Below are 19,461 nucleotides of genomic sequence, written 5' to 3'. Positions count from 1 at the left end.
ATGAGATTTTTTTCTGATTTGGAAATGAAAAAGGGGTTTTCTGACTTACTGAGCGGAGGGGGGGGGGGGGTGGCGGAATTCATTCATTCATTCATTCATTTATTGAAACCAGTATAAATATAGTATATTTATAAAAAGGAGCACACATGTCAAACTCAAAAATAAATAAATATGAAAACCATGATAGATAAGATGTTCAAAAGATTGTACATCAAGAAAGCGTTAAAACTATGTACATTACTAGAACTAGATAAAACAATTAAAGAATATGAAAACCGTGATAGATAAGATGTTCAAAAGATTGCACATCAAGAAAGCGTTAAAACTATGTACATTACTAGAACTAGGTGAAACAATTAAAGAATGTGAAAACCGTGATAGATAAGATATTCAAAAGATTGCACATCAAGAAAGCGTTAAAACTATATACATTACTAGAACTAGGTGAAACAATGAGTAAAATTAAATGAAAGGTTCCAAAATACCAAATTGAATGTAAATTGCAGCACGGTAGATGAAAGAGTTCTTATAAAGTTGAATTCTATATTTTGGCAAGATATGAGGGTTCCTAAGATTCCTGGTAGCTTTCACCAACAGACAATTAAGTGGCCCATGTAGTGGGTGATCTTTGTCATCTCTAATTTTATTTGTCATCCTTACAAATTCATTCTTTGCAGCTGTGTTTACTTGATCCTTCAGTAATAGCTGGCTTACATTCAATATACGTGAAGTATACTTAAGGAATCTCATCAGTCTATGCTTGTCAGAAGATGATATAAAGTGATACCATACAGGAACAGCATAAAGTAAATGTGGCAGAATAAAGGAGCTGAACACATTTTTCCTTGCACCTTCATTAATGAATGACACAATATAGGTAAGACTTGAAACAAAATACTACACTTTTTTCCAAGATTTTCGAGATATGCGGCGTGAACGTTAGATTATCATCAATGCATACTCCTAGGTATTCAGTTCTTGATGTTCGTTCTACCTCAGATTCATGTATGGTGACACCTTGTGATCTTGCAGACAGAAGACCTTGATGTTTTATATTGATGTTAGCAAAGCACATTTCCTTCGACTTCTTAGCATTTAGCAACAAATTCTTTCTATCACATGTTGAAACCACGTCGTTGACTGATTGCTGATAGTTCAGCTGATCATTGACACATGAACTCTTGGATATTTTGCATAATATAGCAGTGTCATCGGCATATTTTGTGATTGAGATATGACCACCAGACTTGATTTCATCCGTATATAATGTGAAGAGTAAAGCAGACAATGGACCACCCTGAGGCACTCCAACTTTAATCTCTGACCTATCAGACAACCCATTCTCCAATTTAACGTGTCTTGACCACCCAGTTAAGAACTGAGCAAGCCAGTGTAGGAGCCATGGTTCAGTGATAAAACCTGACAGATCTGTAATTAATTGATTTGGTAGGACGGTATTGAAAGCACTTGAGAAATCTAAGAAAAGCACCTTTGCTATTGTGGTTTCCTTGCAATTTAATTCTGACACAACCTCGTGGATAAGTAACAGCACAGCATCTACACATGATACACCTTTTCTGTAGGCGAATTGACGCTTGTCCCCAAATTGATTGATACTGTCAGTTAGTCGTGGCAGGAGGATCCTTTGCATGCTGTTAAAAGCAATACTTGCTAGGTCAATTGGTCTAAAATCATTCACATCTTTGGGATTCGCCACTTTTGGTACAGGTGATGTTAGTGCTGTTTTCCACAGGTTAGGGATCTGACTATGTTGTAAGCTTTCTTGGAAGAGTGATGTGTATATTGGAGCTAATTCAAAAGAAAAGAATTTAAAAACCCACCACGGAATTTTATCTGACCCACAAGCAACACCCCTTTTGACCTTCCCAAACTGTTTCCTTACCACATTGACATCAAGTTCATGACAACCCTCATTTTTCTCAGGTAGGTATAACGGTATATCTTTACATATTGAGTCATTAAACCGTCCAAAATAGTCGGATAGTTCCTTCCCAAAATCTGCATCAACCCGCCTAGGCTGGTCATCTTTAGTAAGGTCTCTTATGGATTTGACGACATCCCAGAATGCACGAGAGTTTCCTTTTATTCCTCCAAAGGTGTCACTTCGCAGATTGTTTACGTGCTTATTGATTTCCCTCTGCATCCTGTTCCTGGAGATGTTGTCTTTGTCCTCGATGGCCTTCTGTTTTTCCTTTTCCAGTTGTTTGATCTTGTTGTCTGGGGGGATTCGCTTCATCATCTCAGCAGGTGTTATTTGCTTCATTGGTATGCATACATCGCTGACGAATCCAATGTAACTTGAAATGACGTCAGTTAATTCGTCTGGGTCATCGCAGCCTTCACGAAATACATTCCAGTCGGTCGTTTGAAGCATCTCTAATGATGCTCGAATGATACTTCCGCCCCCCATATTTTTCACTGGGGGGCTGGGCCCCCAGCCCCCCGGTTCCTATGCCCTTGCTGATATGCAAATATGCCATGGCCATTATTAAGACATTTTTAGTGGGTGTACCGTTTCTTAAAAATGGACCATCAGGTAAATATCTAGCAAGATTGGTATTGCAAAATTGTCTCCCAGAGTGACATTTCCATTTGAATGATTTTCAGATGTAATGATTTAGAAATTTACACTTAGAAATTAGAAAAAATGGTAAAATCACTTTGTAGGGCAAACTATAGGACTTTAAGTTGATTTATAAGCTCTACTTCTTCATTGTTTTACACAGGTAATTGAAGATAAAAGCACGCCAGAGCATTGTGATGGTAGACGTAGCCTACATATGCTGATGGAAAGCCATATGGGGTATTTACGTGTAAATTAATCGTTTGGTTTGTGTAATCATGTTTGGATTTACATGTCAAAAAGGGACAACCTGAGGGGGAGGGTTGGGGGAATGATCTGAGTGGGTGGGCCGTATAGGCGACTGTGCTTGAGTATTCTTAGTTAAATTAATTGGACACTAATATAGAGGCTAACAATGAAACAGATAGGCGTATATGAAACATAAAGACGTAATAAATATATTTTTGAACCGTAGCTTCAAATAAGTGTAAGCAGATCAGATCATAGGAGCTCTCTTCATTTATTGTTATTCTAACAAAACTCGTGAAAACCAAAACGAACGAACGGTCATTGCATCCGCGATCGTGCACATATTTGATGAGCGGTTAAAATAAACCCTGCAATACGTGCCTAGAATCTAGAGGTTGTACACTACTGACTAATGAAATCAGAAGAATTGATATGATAATTCTCTAAACTAACTAATTCATATCGCATATACTATTCAGGTGTTCACATTGTCGTAGGCCTAGTTTCATTTAGGACGTGGACATTACAAAGGACAACTGCCCCTCTCTATTCCCCGCAGGCTACGGCCCTGTACTTTCCATCAGTCAACGTAATCACAAATACAATCAAAATTTTGCGAACATATTTCCCTAACTACTAAACTAGAACTTGATGTATGAAGAGGAACATTGTTATAAAAACAACACGACTAGCAGCTTAGCACCTATTTTCAGCACCATCTATGTATCTGTCTCAAAATTCCTATGAAATATATGATTATCTCAAGAACACTTCAAAACTATGATGAGTGGCATTGCTAACCCTACTGGATGCACACTATAATTTACATGTAGTCATGTATTGTTTGTACATGATCATACAACATTCTTTAAAATATGAAACATAATCAACTGGAAAGGTGATAAGCGAATGCTGCTGGATTTCCATTGTCTGCTGGCTTAGCATATTACCTCAGGGTGTATGTGTGCGGCTTCTCATTTAACTTACGCTGTAAATAAATTCCGTAATTCTTATTTCGACACAATTGAAAAGTATTATATTTCACTGGGCAGTTGAGAAGATGAAAATAAAACATTAATACTAATCTCATAGCACAATATTTGAGTTCTTTTTATGTGATTCAAGAAAGAGTCGCTAAACCGAGAGGAGAGGTGGCATTGATATTGTGTACCTCATTCTTCAGAATTTGGGAGACATGTCCCCCTGTCCCCCATGATTGCTGCTCCTGTACGTTCCAAGTGTTGGGAAACATATCCGTGCAACGTTTTAAGAGTACCTTTTTTATGAAAGATTATGTTCCATAAAAATTACAGAATTTTTTTAATTCCATTTTCATTTGTGATTAAAAAACACAACATGGTGAATAATTGTACTAGATTGAATAATGTGCAAACATATACACGCAGCCATGTTCGTACTTCCATCAGCACAAGCTCGACTTGATTAATTGCTTCAAGAAAGCAAAGACTCGTAGAAAGTCATATTCTAAAGTCAATGTATGTAATATAATAAATCACACTCAAATGTTATCTATCCGCTTTTGATTTGTTTTTAATTTTTCTCATTTTTATTCTGGAGTGTCGGGTGGGGTGGTATTTGACATTTTCATCGTATTGTCCATTCTCATTTCGCTATGAGAGTGTAACATCTTAACTTTGGTCAAGTTTCACCTGATTTCACTTTACGTTTATACATATCATGTACGAGCGCAAAGATATTATTTCTGTATTAGAGCTATATAAATTAGAGTATTGTAATATTTTGCCGAATGGACTTGCGCCAAGCATCAAGTAGTCTTGAGGGTTGCCGAACTTCCACGTGCCTTTTGAGATGTCTAAACAAAATTCCTGCTTCAATGGTTGCCACAGGACTGGAAAAGATGAAAACCATGTCACGTTAACTGCATAAAATATGCCCATCACCTTCGTTATTATTATGGAATGTTTAAATGTTTTAGAAAGCTTAAAATATATTAGCAAATGAAAAAATCTAGCCTACTTGCCTGAATAGCTAAAAGCTATTTCAAATAATAGACTGAAAGTAAAGGTCTAAATTGGAAACAACTGTTTCTTTATGAGCATGTAATATTCAGTGATGACTTTTGTAATAATCAAACTTGTTGCCAATTATCATCTTATGCTAGTTGAACTTCATTAAACTAACGACAATAATCAAGCAACTGCACTTGCTGAATTTTTGTTTTTTAAGTTTGGTTATTCCGCTTTCCTTTTATTTTTTCAATTACAATACTCTAAAATTAACTGTACTATTTTTTTTTTAAATCCGATTCGAACGTACCTTAAAGATGTTTTCATTTCATGAAAGAAGACAAGAACTTAAGAGAAAATGAGAGAGGCAACAGACAGTCAATGAATCTGAGGGTAAAGGAGGAAGTCATTAACATATACCAAGACGACACGAACTAGTGTAAGTTCACTAAACTTACAATTTGTTTACTTTTTAACTTTATGTCGAAATAACTCGAAGTATAATTATTCTACTGACGTATTTGTTTGACACTTAGGTTGTATTTAACTAATGTTACTGCACACGTGTTAGGAACATATGATTCATTATATTTCATGATGTTATTTCACATTTATTTAACCACGTAACCGAATGATTTAATTTAACCGGAATGATTTCATATATGAAGAGGGTACTCACGTCAAATTCTTTAGATTATGACATTCTTGTGCATAGCTAAATACTCCTAGCGTTTCGTCTGCATGCGTCAGCTCTGTTCCCTTTTCTAGTCTAATTTCTAGCTTCTTAATTGTCGACAGAACTGGAATATGAAATCCAGATTCTAGACTAATACCGTCGTCATTGGCTTTAGCTAGGCCTTTATCTAGTACTAAACAGGAGATTGGAACCTAAAAGAAAATGATGAGGTGATTGCAGAGTTTTAAGCTGTTGGTTAATAAATATATAATAATATTTCAGTATATTATTCCGTAAATGTATTTACTAATTTAATAATTATTTTCAATTTTTTTTTCAATTAGGGGTGTCATATTGTCATATGTTTGTATACTGTTTCAAGCATTTCTAGTGTACCATGAAAAAGAATAAGTAACGTTAATATTGAGTGAACGTGATCTAAAATACCTGCCTTGGAGTATCTCTTTAGTTTTCATATACAAAGTGGGAGGATTTTTCAGTAAGATAATATCGTACTTAAACATGTTGGGATACTACACTGAGTAGTTAATTTGATCAATGTTCTTTCAATGCTTTATATTGAGTACACCAGTTCTGAAATCAATCGGATTATGGTGATGTTACTCTTGGCAAGTTAAAAATGTGAACTGGTGAGAATGATTTCTAAAGGTAGGGTACATATCATCTTACATGACATACTATGCATACAACAAATGAATACATGTCGGTTGTCCATTTTTCGATCGTGTACAGCCTAAAGGCGTCCAAGTATTGTTGAAGTTAAATGAATGATATGATGTTCGTTACACATACATTATTAACTAACGTTTGCAAATTAAATGCATACTTTGTTTGATGGACGGTAGCTTAATTACCTGATTTTTGGATGCCACATCCAGTATCTGAAGTGTCGATCTCTGCAGTAGTTTGCTCTCGTCTTTATTAATGGTCGTTACACTAGACGAAACTAGATCAGACACTGTTTCTATAAATCTGTCAGTTTGTCTTCCTGTTCTAGCATGAACAAAATTGCGAATTTTTTACCTTCAGTCTCATGCTGCAAGTATTGGATAATTTTCTCCGCTGCAATTTTGTTAAGTCCGCACGCAAATCTGTACACATATTGTAAGTCAAAAGGATCTAAATTTTGCAGAAAACTGTGGATAGAATCAATTCGTCCACCTTCTAATTGTTCAGCAACGTAATGGGCAGCGTACCACTCACAAAACAGTTTGTGATAAAAGCGAACTTCTTGTTTATACTGAATATCGCTTTGCGGGTGCAATGTATCAGCAATATTTAGAACTTCTTCTTCCACTAATATTCCAATACGAATATATTGGTCGTAAAACTCATGTCCTAGATGAGTGCAAAGCTGCTGACGATCCCAAACAATTGTCTGGTTCTTTCCACTCAAAGCTTCAAAGGCGACTTTATATAGTTCTCTGTGTTCATGTTCCATTAGCTCAAACTTCTCGACATTTTCATCTTTCATTTTATTTCTCATGTGACTGTGAAAAGAAGCTATCATGTAGCGGAAAAAAACTAGTTACGGAATTGAACGTCACAAAATATTCCTTTTCGTATGTCATGTGCGCAAACATGACGAAGAACAGTGGGACTTGACAGAGGTCACCAAGAACAGGATTTTCTGCAATTTCCTCATAATTTTATCCACGGCTTTTCCTCCTTTTCCAATAACTGCCTTTTCAACGTACCTCTTATGTGCCTCCTCACCGAACCCTGTAAGCCGAACACGGTCGGACTGAGGTGCAATTCCTTGTGGTACACAAGAGGGTCTTGTTGTTAGAGTGACGTTATATTCCTGAAACAAATTTTTCTTCATGATGTGATAACTGTCTGTTTCTGTACTTTCTTGATCGGGGTACTCATCGAAGCCATCAAGTAAAGCCAACACGGACTTCATTTGATTCAATATTTCCTTTGTATCTCTCTCACTTATATCTGAATCCATCGGTAGAATGAATCTTTTAATCGCACTAAGAATTGATTTAACACCACTAAGTTGCCGTTGACGAAAATATATGATAACGTCTACTCCACGTAATGGGGACTTAAAGAGAGATTTGCACCAGTCATAAAGTAACTGTAAAGTCAACGTTGACTTCCCGTAGCCAGGTTCTCCTTCTAGAATATGTCGTTTTGTTTTTAAACAGTACTCTGTCACTAATTCTTGATAGGATGACAATTTATCCCACTGTGCCTCTCCGTCAGATATACCTGTCATGATTTCAATTCCGCCCTCAACAAATACCTTGTCCACGCAATACATTCTGTCTTTGATGTAGGGGATTGGTTGGACCGAATCATAAAATATTTCATATTTTGCCTTCAACTGCTTGATGAATCGCTCAGCTTTCTCAGAGTAACCTGTAATACAAGTAATCGTGGCTTAAAAGCAAATACACGGTTATAAACTCGCAATACACGTTTCTTATTACTTACTTTGAACTTAAATTGATTCTTTTCGTGGATATTTTATACAACAGCCAGAGATCGATCGATGTTTCATCATAAGTATATATACGTCAAACATAGTATTCACTATTCCATTCAAGTTATATGCGAGTAAGTGGTATGCAGAAATAACCGGTATTTATTAGATGAAACATTGAAATATTAAATACGTTTTTGTTTTGCCAAATGTGATCATTAATTGTTATACTTTGTAACTAACGTTTTACAAAAACCCCAAATCGTTTATACTTCACATTATTTGTATTCGCATTACTTGATTCCGCGAGAACATACATACAATGCACAATGACCAAATTAAGACATGCATAATTTTGTTTTAACGTTCCAAATTTTAGGAACACTCACATGTGTCCGATTTCATCATTGGAATGGTCTGTAAAGAACAAAAATCACATGTGTCACAACTTCCGTGGGATAAAACAAAATGGCACCTACTAGCGCCCCCTTTGTTGCGACCCCGGGTTTTCCTTGGCCTTCAAAGCCGATAAGATTCCACTTTAGATAGATTCAGGGAAGTAAACTCAAAGGACCAAAAGACTACTGAGAGGTTTCTGAAAGTTAACAAAAACGATATATTTACAATGATACGATCTCTACTGATTTGTACAGGGATTATTGGTACTAGAAAATAGGAATATTACAGACAGATTTTACAATATTATACGGCCGTTAAATTTTTAAAAGATTACTTAACTTATCTTACGCGGCGCGTGCCGGCTCTCGGTTCCTTTCGTAGCTGTGCTGACCTCCTTGCGTCACCAACAACGATGTCGGGAGTATCCCTCGTAGGCTGGTATCCCGTGACTTGGTCAGGAGCAAAACCGTTCCCCGCTGGTCCAATTCGACTCAACGTTTGTATCCCAAGGATGGCTTCCTCCTGGGTGAACTCCGAAAAACTCTGCCGAAGTCACGCCTGTCCCGGTTAAACGACGCACCAATCTAATAAACAAACAGTCCACCGGTTCCTCCGTCCGTCCCCTCGATAATAAATCTTTTATCTCAGATGATTTTCTACTCACAATAGATCGGAAAACTAAAGCTCCCTATCACCGAAAATATCTCTTCTTATATATAGCCGGGTTTAATCTCCCGAAAGTTCTTTTCCAGGAATCCTGACGGAAAAACATCGAGAATCATCCATGTCTCGAAGATACGACTGATAGTTCAACGTTCATTGGTCGACGATATCAGGTCACCTGCTAAAAATAACTTCCCGTATGTTCTGGAAATTTGTGATCGCTAATACCGAATAGCGCCATCATTTCTGGTCGCTTCCAGAAAAATTAAACACGGTTATCAGTCTCGACGAGTGACCTACTTATCACCCTGACCAGCGTATACTGAACACACGTACAATGAATAAAGTCGTTCGTGACAACATGCAGTGGCGGCGGAACCGGGGGGGGGGGCTTGGGGGGCTCAGCCCCCCATGAAAAAGTTGAGGGGGCAAATGCATGATAAGCCCCCCCAATATTTACCAAGGCTCCGAAACGTGCATCTCCCCATTTTTCAATGCATACTTGTCGATCTGTCCGATGCACACGTATACTATATAGGTGTAATAATTTTAGTAATTGCTGGGGGACCCTGGTCCCTCGGCCCGTCCCCTGGCTATAGACCACATTGTCACCCCAACCGCGTCTTCACGCCCCGTGAAAAGTGGAAGCAGTGAGTGTGAGTACCGGTAAGCGTAACACAACTTCGTCTTAGGCCAATGACTTGCCTCATTTCAGCCAGTTCTCCAACATCCCCTTACTTAGTGGCGGAGCGTCCATATATACAGTCAGGGGGCGGATCCACCCCCCCCCCCTCCTGACGGACTCAAATGGACTGTTGGCGCCCTTTTCAGCTTTTCACTACTTTTAACTTATTCGCGATTATTGACTATTTTATTGCGCTCTCATATACCTATTGACATTTGTCATATTCTGTTGGTGTATAATTTTCCGACAAAATGGCGACGACACCTATTAATTCTCCGTTTATCTGCAAATTAGCAAGGCCCGGAAAGGGTCATTTCCTGCGATCTAGGGAGTAACTTTACTCAAAAATTTTCTGTACGCTCCGCGCCAACCTGTGGTGGCGCTCCGCTTAGATAGTGTCGAAAGCGCCCCTACAGACCATTCTTGCCTCCCCTGACCAATACCCCTAGCTCCACCACTGCCCTTACTACACTCAAAAACGTCTTTGCGAGTACACTACGAGTAATAGCTACTCTCTTAAAACACCATCGAATATACAAATTACAATGTTTTTACAGACTTTTACGTGCAATCTGAAAAATTGCAGGCTTGAGACCCATATTTTAGGGCTAGATATTCGCAGCATAAAACACTCGGGAAGTGCCGTTTCCGGCCTTCTGGGGGTTTGAAAAAACCCAAATTTTTTTTGTACGCTCCGCGCCAACCGATGGTGGCGCTCCGCTTAGATAGTCTCCACACATTAGCCCCCCCCCCCCAATAATTTTTCCGTTCCGCCGCGCCTGACAACATGGTTATACGTTAGTAACAAAGTAACATTAGCTAATTTCATTCCGAATATCATTATAAATTTATGATGCATTTCCTATCCCGTATTGTTGCGAACGCAGAATGGTAAACAACACAATTGCCTAGTCGCTTTCAAGTATTGGCAAATATGGGGCTTGGTTAATAACTTGTAAGATCTGTCGTAAGGTTTAACCTTACATATGGGAGTGTTACCAACAATTAGCTCGCATTAAAAGGTATGCTCACATAACTGAAATAAGAGATATCTGCTGGATTGTGTCGGTTATAGATAGAGAACAATCTGAACGCGACAGTTATTATGCAATGAATACTCAAGTGTAGCCGGTTTGTTTGTGAGTGTAGATCACCAGATAAGTACAGACACAGTTTCACGTGATCCATATCTACATAATCCTGGTCCAAATTATAGAATAAAAGATGGTAATTTGAAGTAAATTGTCTATTTCATTTTCATAAAACAAGTACTAAAGAAAGAAGAACTAAACGTTGTACAAAAGGGTGTACAATAAAGACAATTATCATTCATTACCTCTTCTACTTCATTGATCACAATTCCTATTGGTTTCCTTCTTCTCGCTGAAATAAAACACAAAGTATTGATTTTTGTCTGCGGTATATTTTGACCTTGATCTTACACTTTATTTGCAATAAATACAACTATGCTACTGATGAAACACTGTAACCATATTTCACTTTATTTAATCATGAAACTGAATTATGTGGACTGCTTCCTGATTATTGCTGACCTTTGACTTGTTTTCACGTTCAACTTATGAAAGGCGAAACTCATATAGACTAGTAATTACAAAATACTGTTTGTACACACACACACACACATATATATATATATATATATATATATATATATATATATATATATATATATATATATATATATATATATATATATATATATATATATATATATATATATATATATATATATTTGAATAGAGGTCGATCTTCCATTTTTATGCGGACTTTTTTCCCTATGAAGAGTTACATCATACATAAAAAACGGTGTATATAAAAGCAAGTCGACATATGTTACATTAAAATAATTCCTAACCTCTTCTCTTTCTGCACCTGTACACCAAGACGACCGATATGATCACAATGAGCGTTATTAAAGCGCCCACAATGATGGCTAACCCTAAAATGTTTGAATCCCGATCTCTGAGAAGCACTGCAGAATAAAAGCATATATACACAAGAAAGTAATGATGAATCAGTCTTACACAGTAAATGCCCATTTTCAAATAGTTATTGTTATATCATTGTTAGTATTTGTTATTTCAACAAGCCATACTTACCGTTGTTAAAGAGAAGATCCACTTTGGTAGAAAGACCGAAGAATTCAGAGTTATCTCCTACAACATGACACTCTACAGTAATTTTATCTTGAGCTGTTAGAGTGATGTCAAAATTAACTGTGAGAGATACGTCATATCCATCACCCTCCTTTGTCACTTTCAGTACATGCTGTGTAAACACAATAGGGGTTTCCTGCCGAAATGCTCTCCATTCAAGTGACACCTCTGGTCTTATTCCTAGTACCGAACATGTCAATTGGTCTCGAGGTTCTTTTTCCAGCACGCAGTACTGCTGGTGATTACAACCGTCTACTACTGGGAAAGCTGGTAATGGATCAACTGAAATGATGGAACAACCACACTCAACATTATATTAATATTGTACAGTTATAAGGCTGATGAATTATTAATGTTTCAAATTTCATCAATAGTAAGTTCAGAGGCATAATCCGTAAAGGACTCGTGTTTACGTGATCAAATGAAGTCAAATAAAACGTGTATGATGCTGAAACAAGGACTTTCTGATGATTTAAGGATATTGTGTCAAGGTTAAACAATACAGTGCACGTTAAAAGAATGGTTGCGTTATTTAACACTTGAAAATGCCTCATTGCACTAGAGGTCTTAAATAGTTTATTTACGACTACAGTATGTCAACTTGGAAATTGCGCTTAGTTAGCTCCGGGCAACTACGTAATAGTCGGGTCAATATAGGATTTGACCTCAAAAAAATTGCAACAAAAGGTTTTTTTGCTTTAAGTCGCTCTATAGGTTACTGACATCTCCAGAAAAAAAGTCTCCCAAAATCGGACCCCGGGAAAGGGGTTAATTTGCATAATTCCAAAATGGCGGACCCCAAAGGCTTCAATGTACCGAAAACCTCCTTATACTTCAATTTTGGCATATGAAATGTATTACCAACCTATAGGAACATGATGCCAGAATACCAAATAAGCACATTTTCAATGTTATATGACGTCACCATAGGGTAGGGATGACGTATGTGACCCAAAATTAACATATATCAGCCGATTAGGTTGAAATTAACACATAATTTTCAAACGAAACCAGGCAGATGTAATACATAGAAGGGAACCTACTCGAATTGACTTGTTCATGAAGTAGAAACGACATCGAATTACGTCAGCAACCAATTGATGCTCATTTTCAAGTAGCTATACCAAGGGCGCAACCACGTATAAAAGGTACGGGGGTCCCAGTCAGATTGTGTTGGAGGCGCTCAATCCCCGATAAGTTTTCGTTTCTCTGCCAGAAGTTGAGGTTCCACATGAGGTTTGGGCGTGAGCCTCCAAGTGGTTGTGCCCTTGGGCTATACACGTAACATTTCAGATGACATTAGGATGTTGTGGAGGAATGACATAAACATTAGGACCAGCATTCTGAGGATATGACAATTAACCTAGTGCAACAGGGTCACATATACCTATGTATTCTACACGTCAACGTCATCATCGGATTCAATGTCTGGTCCCAGTGTCTGGTTAAAGGGGTTCTCACAGAAATCCACTTGGCATGGTCCACATGCTGCTGTGCAGGGTAATCCATACCCTCGTCAAGTACACCGCCTCGTCGTACACGCCGTTTGACAGTTACAATGTACAACCTTGAGTAAGCAGTCAGGGGCAGGCGACTTGTCACACATTACAGGCTTGAATAGATTGTTCTCAAGCTTCCAGCCCCAGTCCGTTGCATGGAGGTCTTTCTCCTGGCCGCACCAAGCTCTGATTTGATAGTAACACCTCAATGAGTGGAATTTCGTCGCTGACGCAGTCGGGGGTAGCCGTTCTGGAGTAACAAAACTTGTCACCAGAAGCAACCTTCTTCCTCAATACCTTATGTCTCAGCTTGGCTAGATCCTCTGTTGCTTTTCCACCAAAGAGTAACGCCATTGCTTTGTTTCCACATTGTTCAATAGTGTCAGATGTTTCTCCGACACTCTCAAAACGAACTGCACACGAAACTAGGTCTTTGTCCCCCTCGATAATCTTCTGGAACAACGACTTTTCCCCCACACCAAATAGCATGGATGAAGAGCAAGTGAGAGCACATGGTTTGACCCAGCAGAAGTTTGAGCTCATTAATGTTATAAACTCGAACTTGGTGCCTGGATTTGTCGTTAGACCGGAAGAACAAAGTTTTGTTTTCTGGGTTCATATAGAACAAGAGAAGAACCAACAAGTCGGTGTCTTCTCCAACTAGAGTAGTTGTTCCAGTTTCGGAAGCTGCAATGGCGGCATGAACAATGTCACAGTCCGCATCTGCCTGACAGTTGACTACATGACATCCTTTCTCTCGAAGCCTATTGCTTATCATGTTAATTAGTGCCTGTTTGTTACTTCCCCTTGAGAGAAACTCATCCTTTGTCCCACGGAACACTGCTCCAGGGGTTACGCTCACCAGTGGGTGCTGCCTGTGTTGCCGTCTCTCGTGAGTGCTGTCTTTGGTAGATGGTGTCTCTTGGTACCCATCAAAGACAACAGTTGCAGTGCCATAGTTTCTAAGGGTGAAATCTGCATAACAGTTGGCGATGGTGTCATATGTAGTGCCTTTATCCCAGGGAACTCGATGCATCAGTGAACCGCCATCTAATACATAACTCTCAGTCTTTGGGATATCACTGGTTATCGCTGTCTCTGACTGCCCATTAGCTAACTCCTCAATAGCTCTCGCCAACTGTGCTTTATCTGGCTTCCGGAATACACCATTTGCTTCAAAAAGCGAAGGGGGGGGGGGGGAAGGAGTCACTTCGAACTCCAGAACATCTCCCAAGGATAGGTCTCCAGCTTCTGCGACAAGTTTTGTTACGGCTACCCCCGACTGCGTCAGCGACGAAATTCCACTCATTGAGGTGTTACTATCAAATCAGAGCTTGGTGCGGCCAGGAGAAAGACCTCCATGCAACGGACTGGGGCTGGAAGCTTGAGAACAATCTATTCAAGCCTGTAATGTGTGACAAGTCGCCTGCCCCTGACTGCTTACTCAAGGTTGTACATTGTAACTGTCAAACGGCGTGTACGACGAGGCGGTGTACTTGACGAGGGTATGGATTACCCTGCACAGCAGCATGTGGACCATGCCAAGTGGATTTCTGTGAGAACCCCTTTAACCAGACACTGGGACCAGACATTGAATCCGATGATGACGTTGACGTGTAGAATACATAGGTATATGTGACCCTGTTGCACTAGGTTAATTGTCATATCCTCAGAATGCTGGTCCTAATGTTTATGTCATTCCTCCACAACATCCTAATGTCATCTGAAATGTTACGTGTATAGCCCAAGGGCACAACCACTTGGAGGCTCACGCCCAAACCTCATGTGGAACCTCATCTTCTGGCAGAGAAACGAAAACTTATCGGGGATTGAGCGCCTCCAACACAATCTGACTGGGACCCCCGTACCTTTTATACGTGGTTGCGCCCTTGGTATAGCTACTTGAAAATGAGCATCAATTGGTTGCTGACGTAATTCGATGTCGTTTCTACTTCATGAACAAGTCAATTCGAGTAGGTTCCCTTCTATGTATTACATCTGCCTGGTTTCGTTTGAAAATTATGTGTTAATTTCAACCTAATCGGCTGATATATGTTAATTTTGGGTCACATACGTCATCCCTACCCTATGGTGACGTCATATAACATTGAAAATGTGCTTATTTGGTATTCTGGCATCATGTTCCTATAGGTTGGTAATACATTTCATATGCCAAAATTGAAGTATAAGGAGGTTTTCGGTACATTGAAGCCTTTGGGGTCCGCCATTTTGGAATTATGCAAATTAACCCCTTTCCCGGGGTCCGATTTTGGGAGACTTTTTTTCTGGAAATGTCAGTAACCTATAGAGCGACTTAAAGCAAAAAAACTTTTTGTTGCAATTTTTTTGAGGTTGAGGCCATTTTCCCCATATATTGACCCGACTATAAGTTAACAAACTGTTAAACGCAAGATTTGCGGTGGTTTCATTCAGTGTAGGTTCGGGATTGAAAGTCATTGAATTGAAGACATGTAGAATAGAAAGCAGAAAATATTAAGGGCTGTAAATTGCACAGAACGCTGCTAAGAAGAAAAACGTTTCAAACGCGAATGAGGCTGTCATGAGCACGATCACGATGATGTATAACCATCCTGATGAACTAACATGTTATGAGAAGACTTGGAAATACCATGTTAAGTCTGTCGTCGTGAATATTCTTTTTCATTTGTTTGTTTTTCCATCAAAATAGGTGAACAATAAAAAATATATAACCAGCTTACCAATGACAGATACATTGTGTAACTTGATGCCTCCGCTGACACCATTATCGTGTAGACACACGTAAAGTCTTTCATGTTCTAACAACGTGTTCTGTAGAGAAATGCTGCCATCAACTTCAAGTTGGTATTCCTTGTAGGTCAATTGTGTAAGATTACTTTGCTGGAAGATACTAACAAACATGGTTTCAACATCAGCTTCTCTTCCACGTGATCGCTTCCACATGAGAAAATTTAGGGTACGGTCATAACATGATAAATTCATTCGTGAATGGATTTTCACATAACTTTTTATCAGGAGTGAAAATTGATGTGTAATCAGTTTGACGTTCGATCAGAATAATGTTTTCTTGTTTCATCAAATTCAAAGGAACACTAGAAGCGTGACAGACCAATAGGGTAAGAAATATTGAGTCCTCAAATAAAAACTTTGTTGTTGTACGTGACGTATAAGTTACATTACTCTTTGTGAAATTCATGTAATTTGATGGTAGAATGTTATCCCTTTCATGTGTTCGTTTTGCCCAACTCAAGTAGACCGCGGGTCGACTTTCTTTGATAGAGCAAGTTACTTCAATATGTCTAACAGTCCTCTTGACACATATGTCATCGAATACGTACGAACACTGGTCAACGGCAGGAATGGTAGTAGCTGGTGTCACTGTAGGCAGTAGAATAAATTTTCGTCATATTTATAACTAGTTGACATATCCGTACAAAACTAAAATAACTTAAGCACCTAACCATACCTGTCTGACAACACGTTGGGCACATTTCCCACTCAAAATTAGTTAAACTACTAGAATGTGCTTGACTTCCAACCCATTTAGCATATCTTTAGTATGTTATGTCACTGGAATTACATCTTCTTACACTATGAAATATCACATGTCAGAAATGAACAGAAGATCGATCGACAATGTTATGATGTGTTACGTAACTAAGCAAGTAACTCATCGGTAGGGAGTAAATTGAGTGATCACTCTGAATACGGGAAGGAGTGGAAAACAGTTTCCAAGCAAAAATACACATTATATTTCTGTAACATGATTTTCATATAACTATTATTAGCCTTGCGTTTTGCTTCCTTTTTTTGTTGCTTTATTAATTTCTTATGTTATGAACATTGGCAATAACATTGCAGGAATCTTAACCAGCCAATTAAAAAGCAAAGAGCCTTTTTGAATGGTAGTTGTTACTTAAGATTTGATGACAAACATTGATTGATTAATTAAGAAACAAATATAAAACAAATATATTTCGAAACTGTGTAAACGGATTCGTTGTTCGTAGTAACGTATCTTATCACCAATGGACCGTTAGGATAAATATCAAATTCTCCGGAGTCGAAGCCGTCTCCTGTTTTAACTCCGTCTTTGTAAAGCAAGATGGGTTTCATTTCCTTCAGTTATACCAAGCCACTACCAAATAGTTCTCGTTAAATGAACAATGTACGAGCCCCATCCTACCAATTTCATGATATTGTACCAGGGAACATTCTGAGAGTCCAAATGGATTGTGAGATGTGAATTCTGTAACTTCTGCAGAAATTGTAAAACATGTCGAAATATATTAGTAGCGCTTGTGCAATTAGAGTCTTAAGAACCTGACAATAATTAATAACAAATGTCTTACTTAATTGTGGTACATATATAGTTACCGAAACATATTTGATTTTTAGTTACATTTGCAATGTCAAATTAATCCCGATGCTGCTTAACGTAGACGGATTTATTTCTTATTGGCATCGTCACTTTCATCACTTTATTTCTTTGAAAGATACTCACCGCATATGCCAGGCGTCGTAAATATCACTGCGGCTATAACAGTTAGATAAAATAGAGGCATTACTCTAAGCGGAAGCACCTTCAACTGTAAAGAAAATCCAAATTGTTTAACTTTATTGTATAATTAAAAGAAGAATTACAACTTGGTGACTGTAGTATCTAAATACTCTGGACAAAGTACATATCGTTTCATTTCTCACTACTAAATAGAGCTAAGAATATTTTGACCGGATGTCATCATGTCTTACATTTCGTGATTATTTGCTGTTTGAATTATAGGCATTCGAGTCCTTACGGTCATCTTGGTATTGTAATGTACGGTTCATGTTTCCTTGATGCACACACTTTGAATCAGTTTATCAGCCGAACTCACTCCAACCCATCGTATTGTTTTGCAATTGTAGATATTTAAAATAACGCTGAATACCGAATCGTTTCATTAATAAATCTTAGACGCTTTACCATCGCCTATCAGCAGATACATAGCATTTTGCCCAACATTTGCTAGCATTTGCACGTGACTGTACTCTAACGTATGATCAACAGGAAGTTATTTAATGATACGTATATTTATCATCAAATGGTGTTAAATTTGAGTCAACAATATTACCTTTTGCTAATCGTTCTAGACCTTTCAAAACACAATAAGTTTCCGCTTATAATGTTTAAGTTATTGCACTGAACCTTACATGTTACCTTCCAACCAAGAACAGAACACAAAAAGTTCCAAGCCACAGCAAATAACATGAGCAGTTCCGCAATGTCTATTCTGGAACCCTTGTTAACATCGTATTCTCGTTCAAAATTCAAAGGGGTGGATAATTTTAATATCTACATAAACTTACAGGCTGTCAAAATGGTTAACTGTTAAATTTCTAGTCCTTTTGGAATGACATCTCAATTGGCAAAGTCGTATGTATGACAATTCTAAAGAGACCGTACGTCTTAACTACCCTTTAGAAAAGTGTTTACGTACCATATATCATGCTTAGGTGTATACAAGCTTACATATTGCATTCAAATCTAGTTCGGTGCTAGAAAGGTATTAACACCAAGTAACAGTTCTGCACAAATATGAGGATTATAAATAATGCTTACTCAGGTGCTCGTAATCACACTGTAAATCGTTAAAATAACTAAACATGCTACAGTATTATTGTCATCAATACTGGCATTGCTGCTTTCACATACCTATCATAAACATTACCTGATACCTTCAATGATTCATCCAAGAAAAACCACGCAACATATCATCACCTCACTTAACAGTAAACCGCCTAAAAGTCATTCCCGTCTTTCATCCTCAGCATTAAGTTTCGGTCTAATGCAATTAAGTTTTAGAATTTGCTACATGACACAATGAACCCCTGCTCAAGTTTTACTAGTTTAACGGAGTCTTACCAAATATTTCATCAGCCTTTATTAAATGCCTATAGTATTGTTCCTAAATTGTACAATGAACCACATTGCTTGGCTGGGTAGATGCGGGTAGAATTGTTATTGAAAATGATAGATGTTGTTTTGAGTGTATGTCTGGATATTTCTAAATGTATCAATTTTGTAAGTTCCTATTCTGTAAATG

The 19,461-nt window shown here is 38.1% G+C and overlaps 1 protein-coding gene across 3 annotated transcripts; it reads right to left on the bottom strand.

The window, feature by feature from the left end:
• Positions 1 to 200: 200 nt before the first annotated feature.
• Positions 201 to 16,751, bottom strand: LOC139975092 (uncharacterized). 3 transcript variants are annotated; one of them, XM_071982716.1, is made up of 9 exons: positions 16,096 to 16,751; positions 11,820 to 12,158; positions 11,576 to 11,692; positions 11,036 to 11,082; positions 8,342 to 8,369; positions 6,373 to 7,888; positions 5,501 to 5,709; positions 5,132 to 5,208; positions 204 to 4,703 (listed from the first exon to the last, which is right to left on the bottom strand). In XM_071982716.1, exons 1-6 carry the CDS (start codon positions 16,355 to 16,357, stop codon positions 7,086 to 7,088), a joined length of 1,596 nt encoding a protein of 531 aa, XP_071838817.1. In that variant the 5' UTR covers positions 16,358 to 16,751; the 3' UTR covers positions 204 to 4,703; positions 5,132 to 5,208; positions 5,501 to 5,709; positions 6,373 to 7,085. The 3 variants fall into 3 exon arrangements, with proteins under 3 accessions (XP_071838815.1, XP_071838816.1, XP_071838817.1); XM_071982715.1 differs by having other exon boundaries at positions 202 to 5,208; XM_071982714.1 differs by having other exon boundaries at positions 201 to 5,709.
• Between the last annotated feature and the right edge of the window lie 2,710 nt (positions 16,752 to 19,461).

Source organism: Apostichopus japonicus, chromosome 10 (genome assembly GCF_037975245.1).
Source record: "Apostichopus japonicus isolate 1M-3 chromosome 10, ASM3797524v1, whole genome shotgun sequence".
NCBI classification, from domain to species: Eukaryota; Metazoa; Echinodermata; class Holothuroidea; order Aspidochirotida; family Stichopodidae; genus Apostichopus; species Apostichopus japonicus.
Note: the sequence above shows the minus strand (reverse complement) of the source record. Positions and strands in the feature narration are given on the sequence as shown.

Coding starts and splice junctions, on each gene's coding strand:
- LOC139975092 (XM_071982714.1), bottom strand. CDS start 16,357: ATGAATTTATCATGTTATGACCGTACCCTAAATTTTCTCATGTGGAAG. Junction 11,693..11,819: donor GGATCTTCTCTTTAACAACG/GTAAGTATGGCT, acceptor TTTATTCTGCAG/TGCTTCTCAGAGATCGGGAT. Junction 11,083..11,575: donor CAGGTGCAGAAAGAGAAGAG/GTTAGGAATTAT, acceptor GTTTTATTTCAG/CGAGAAGAAGGAAACCAATA.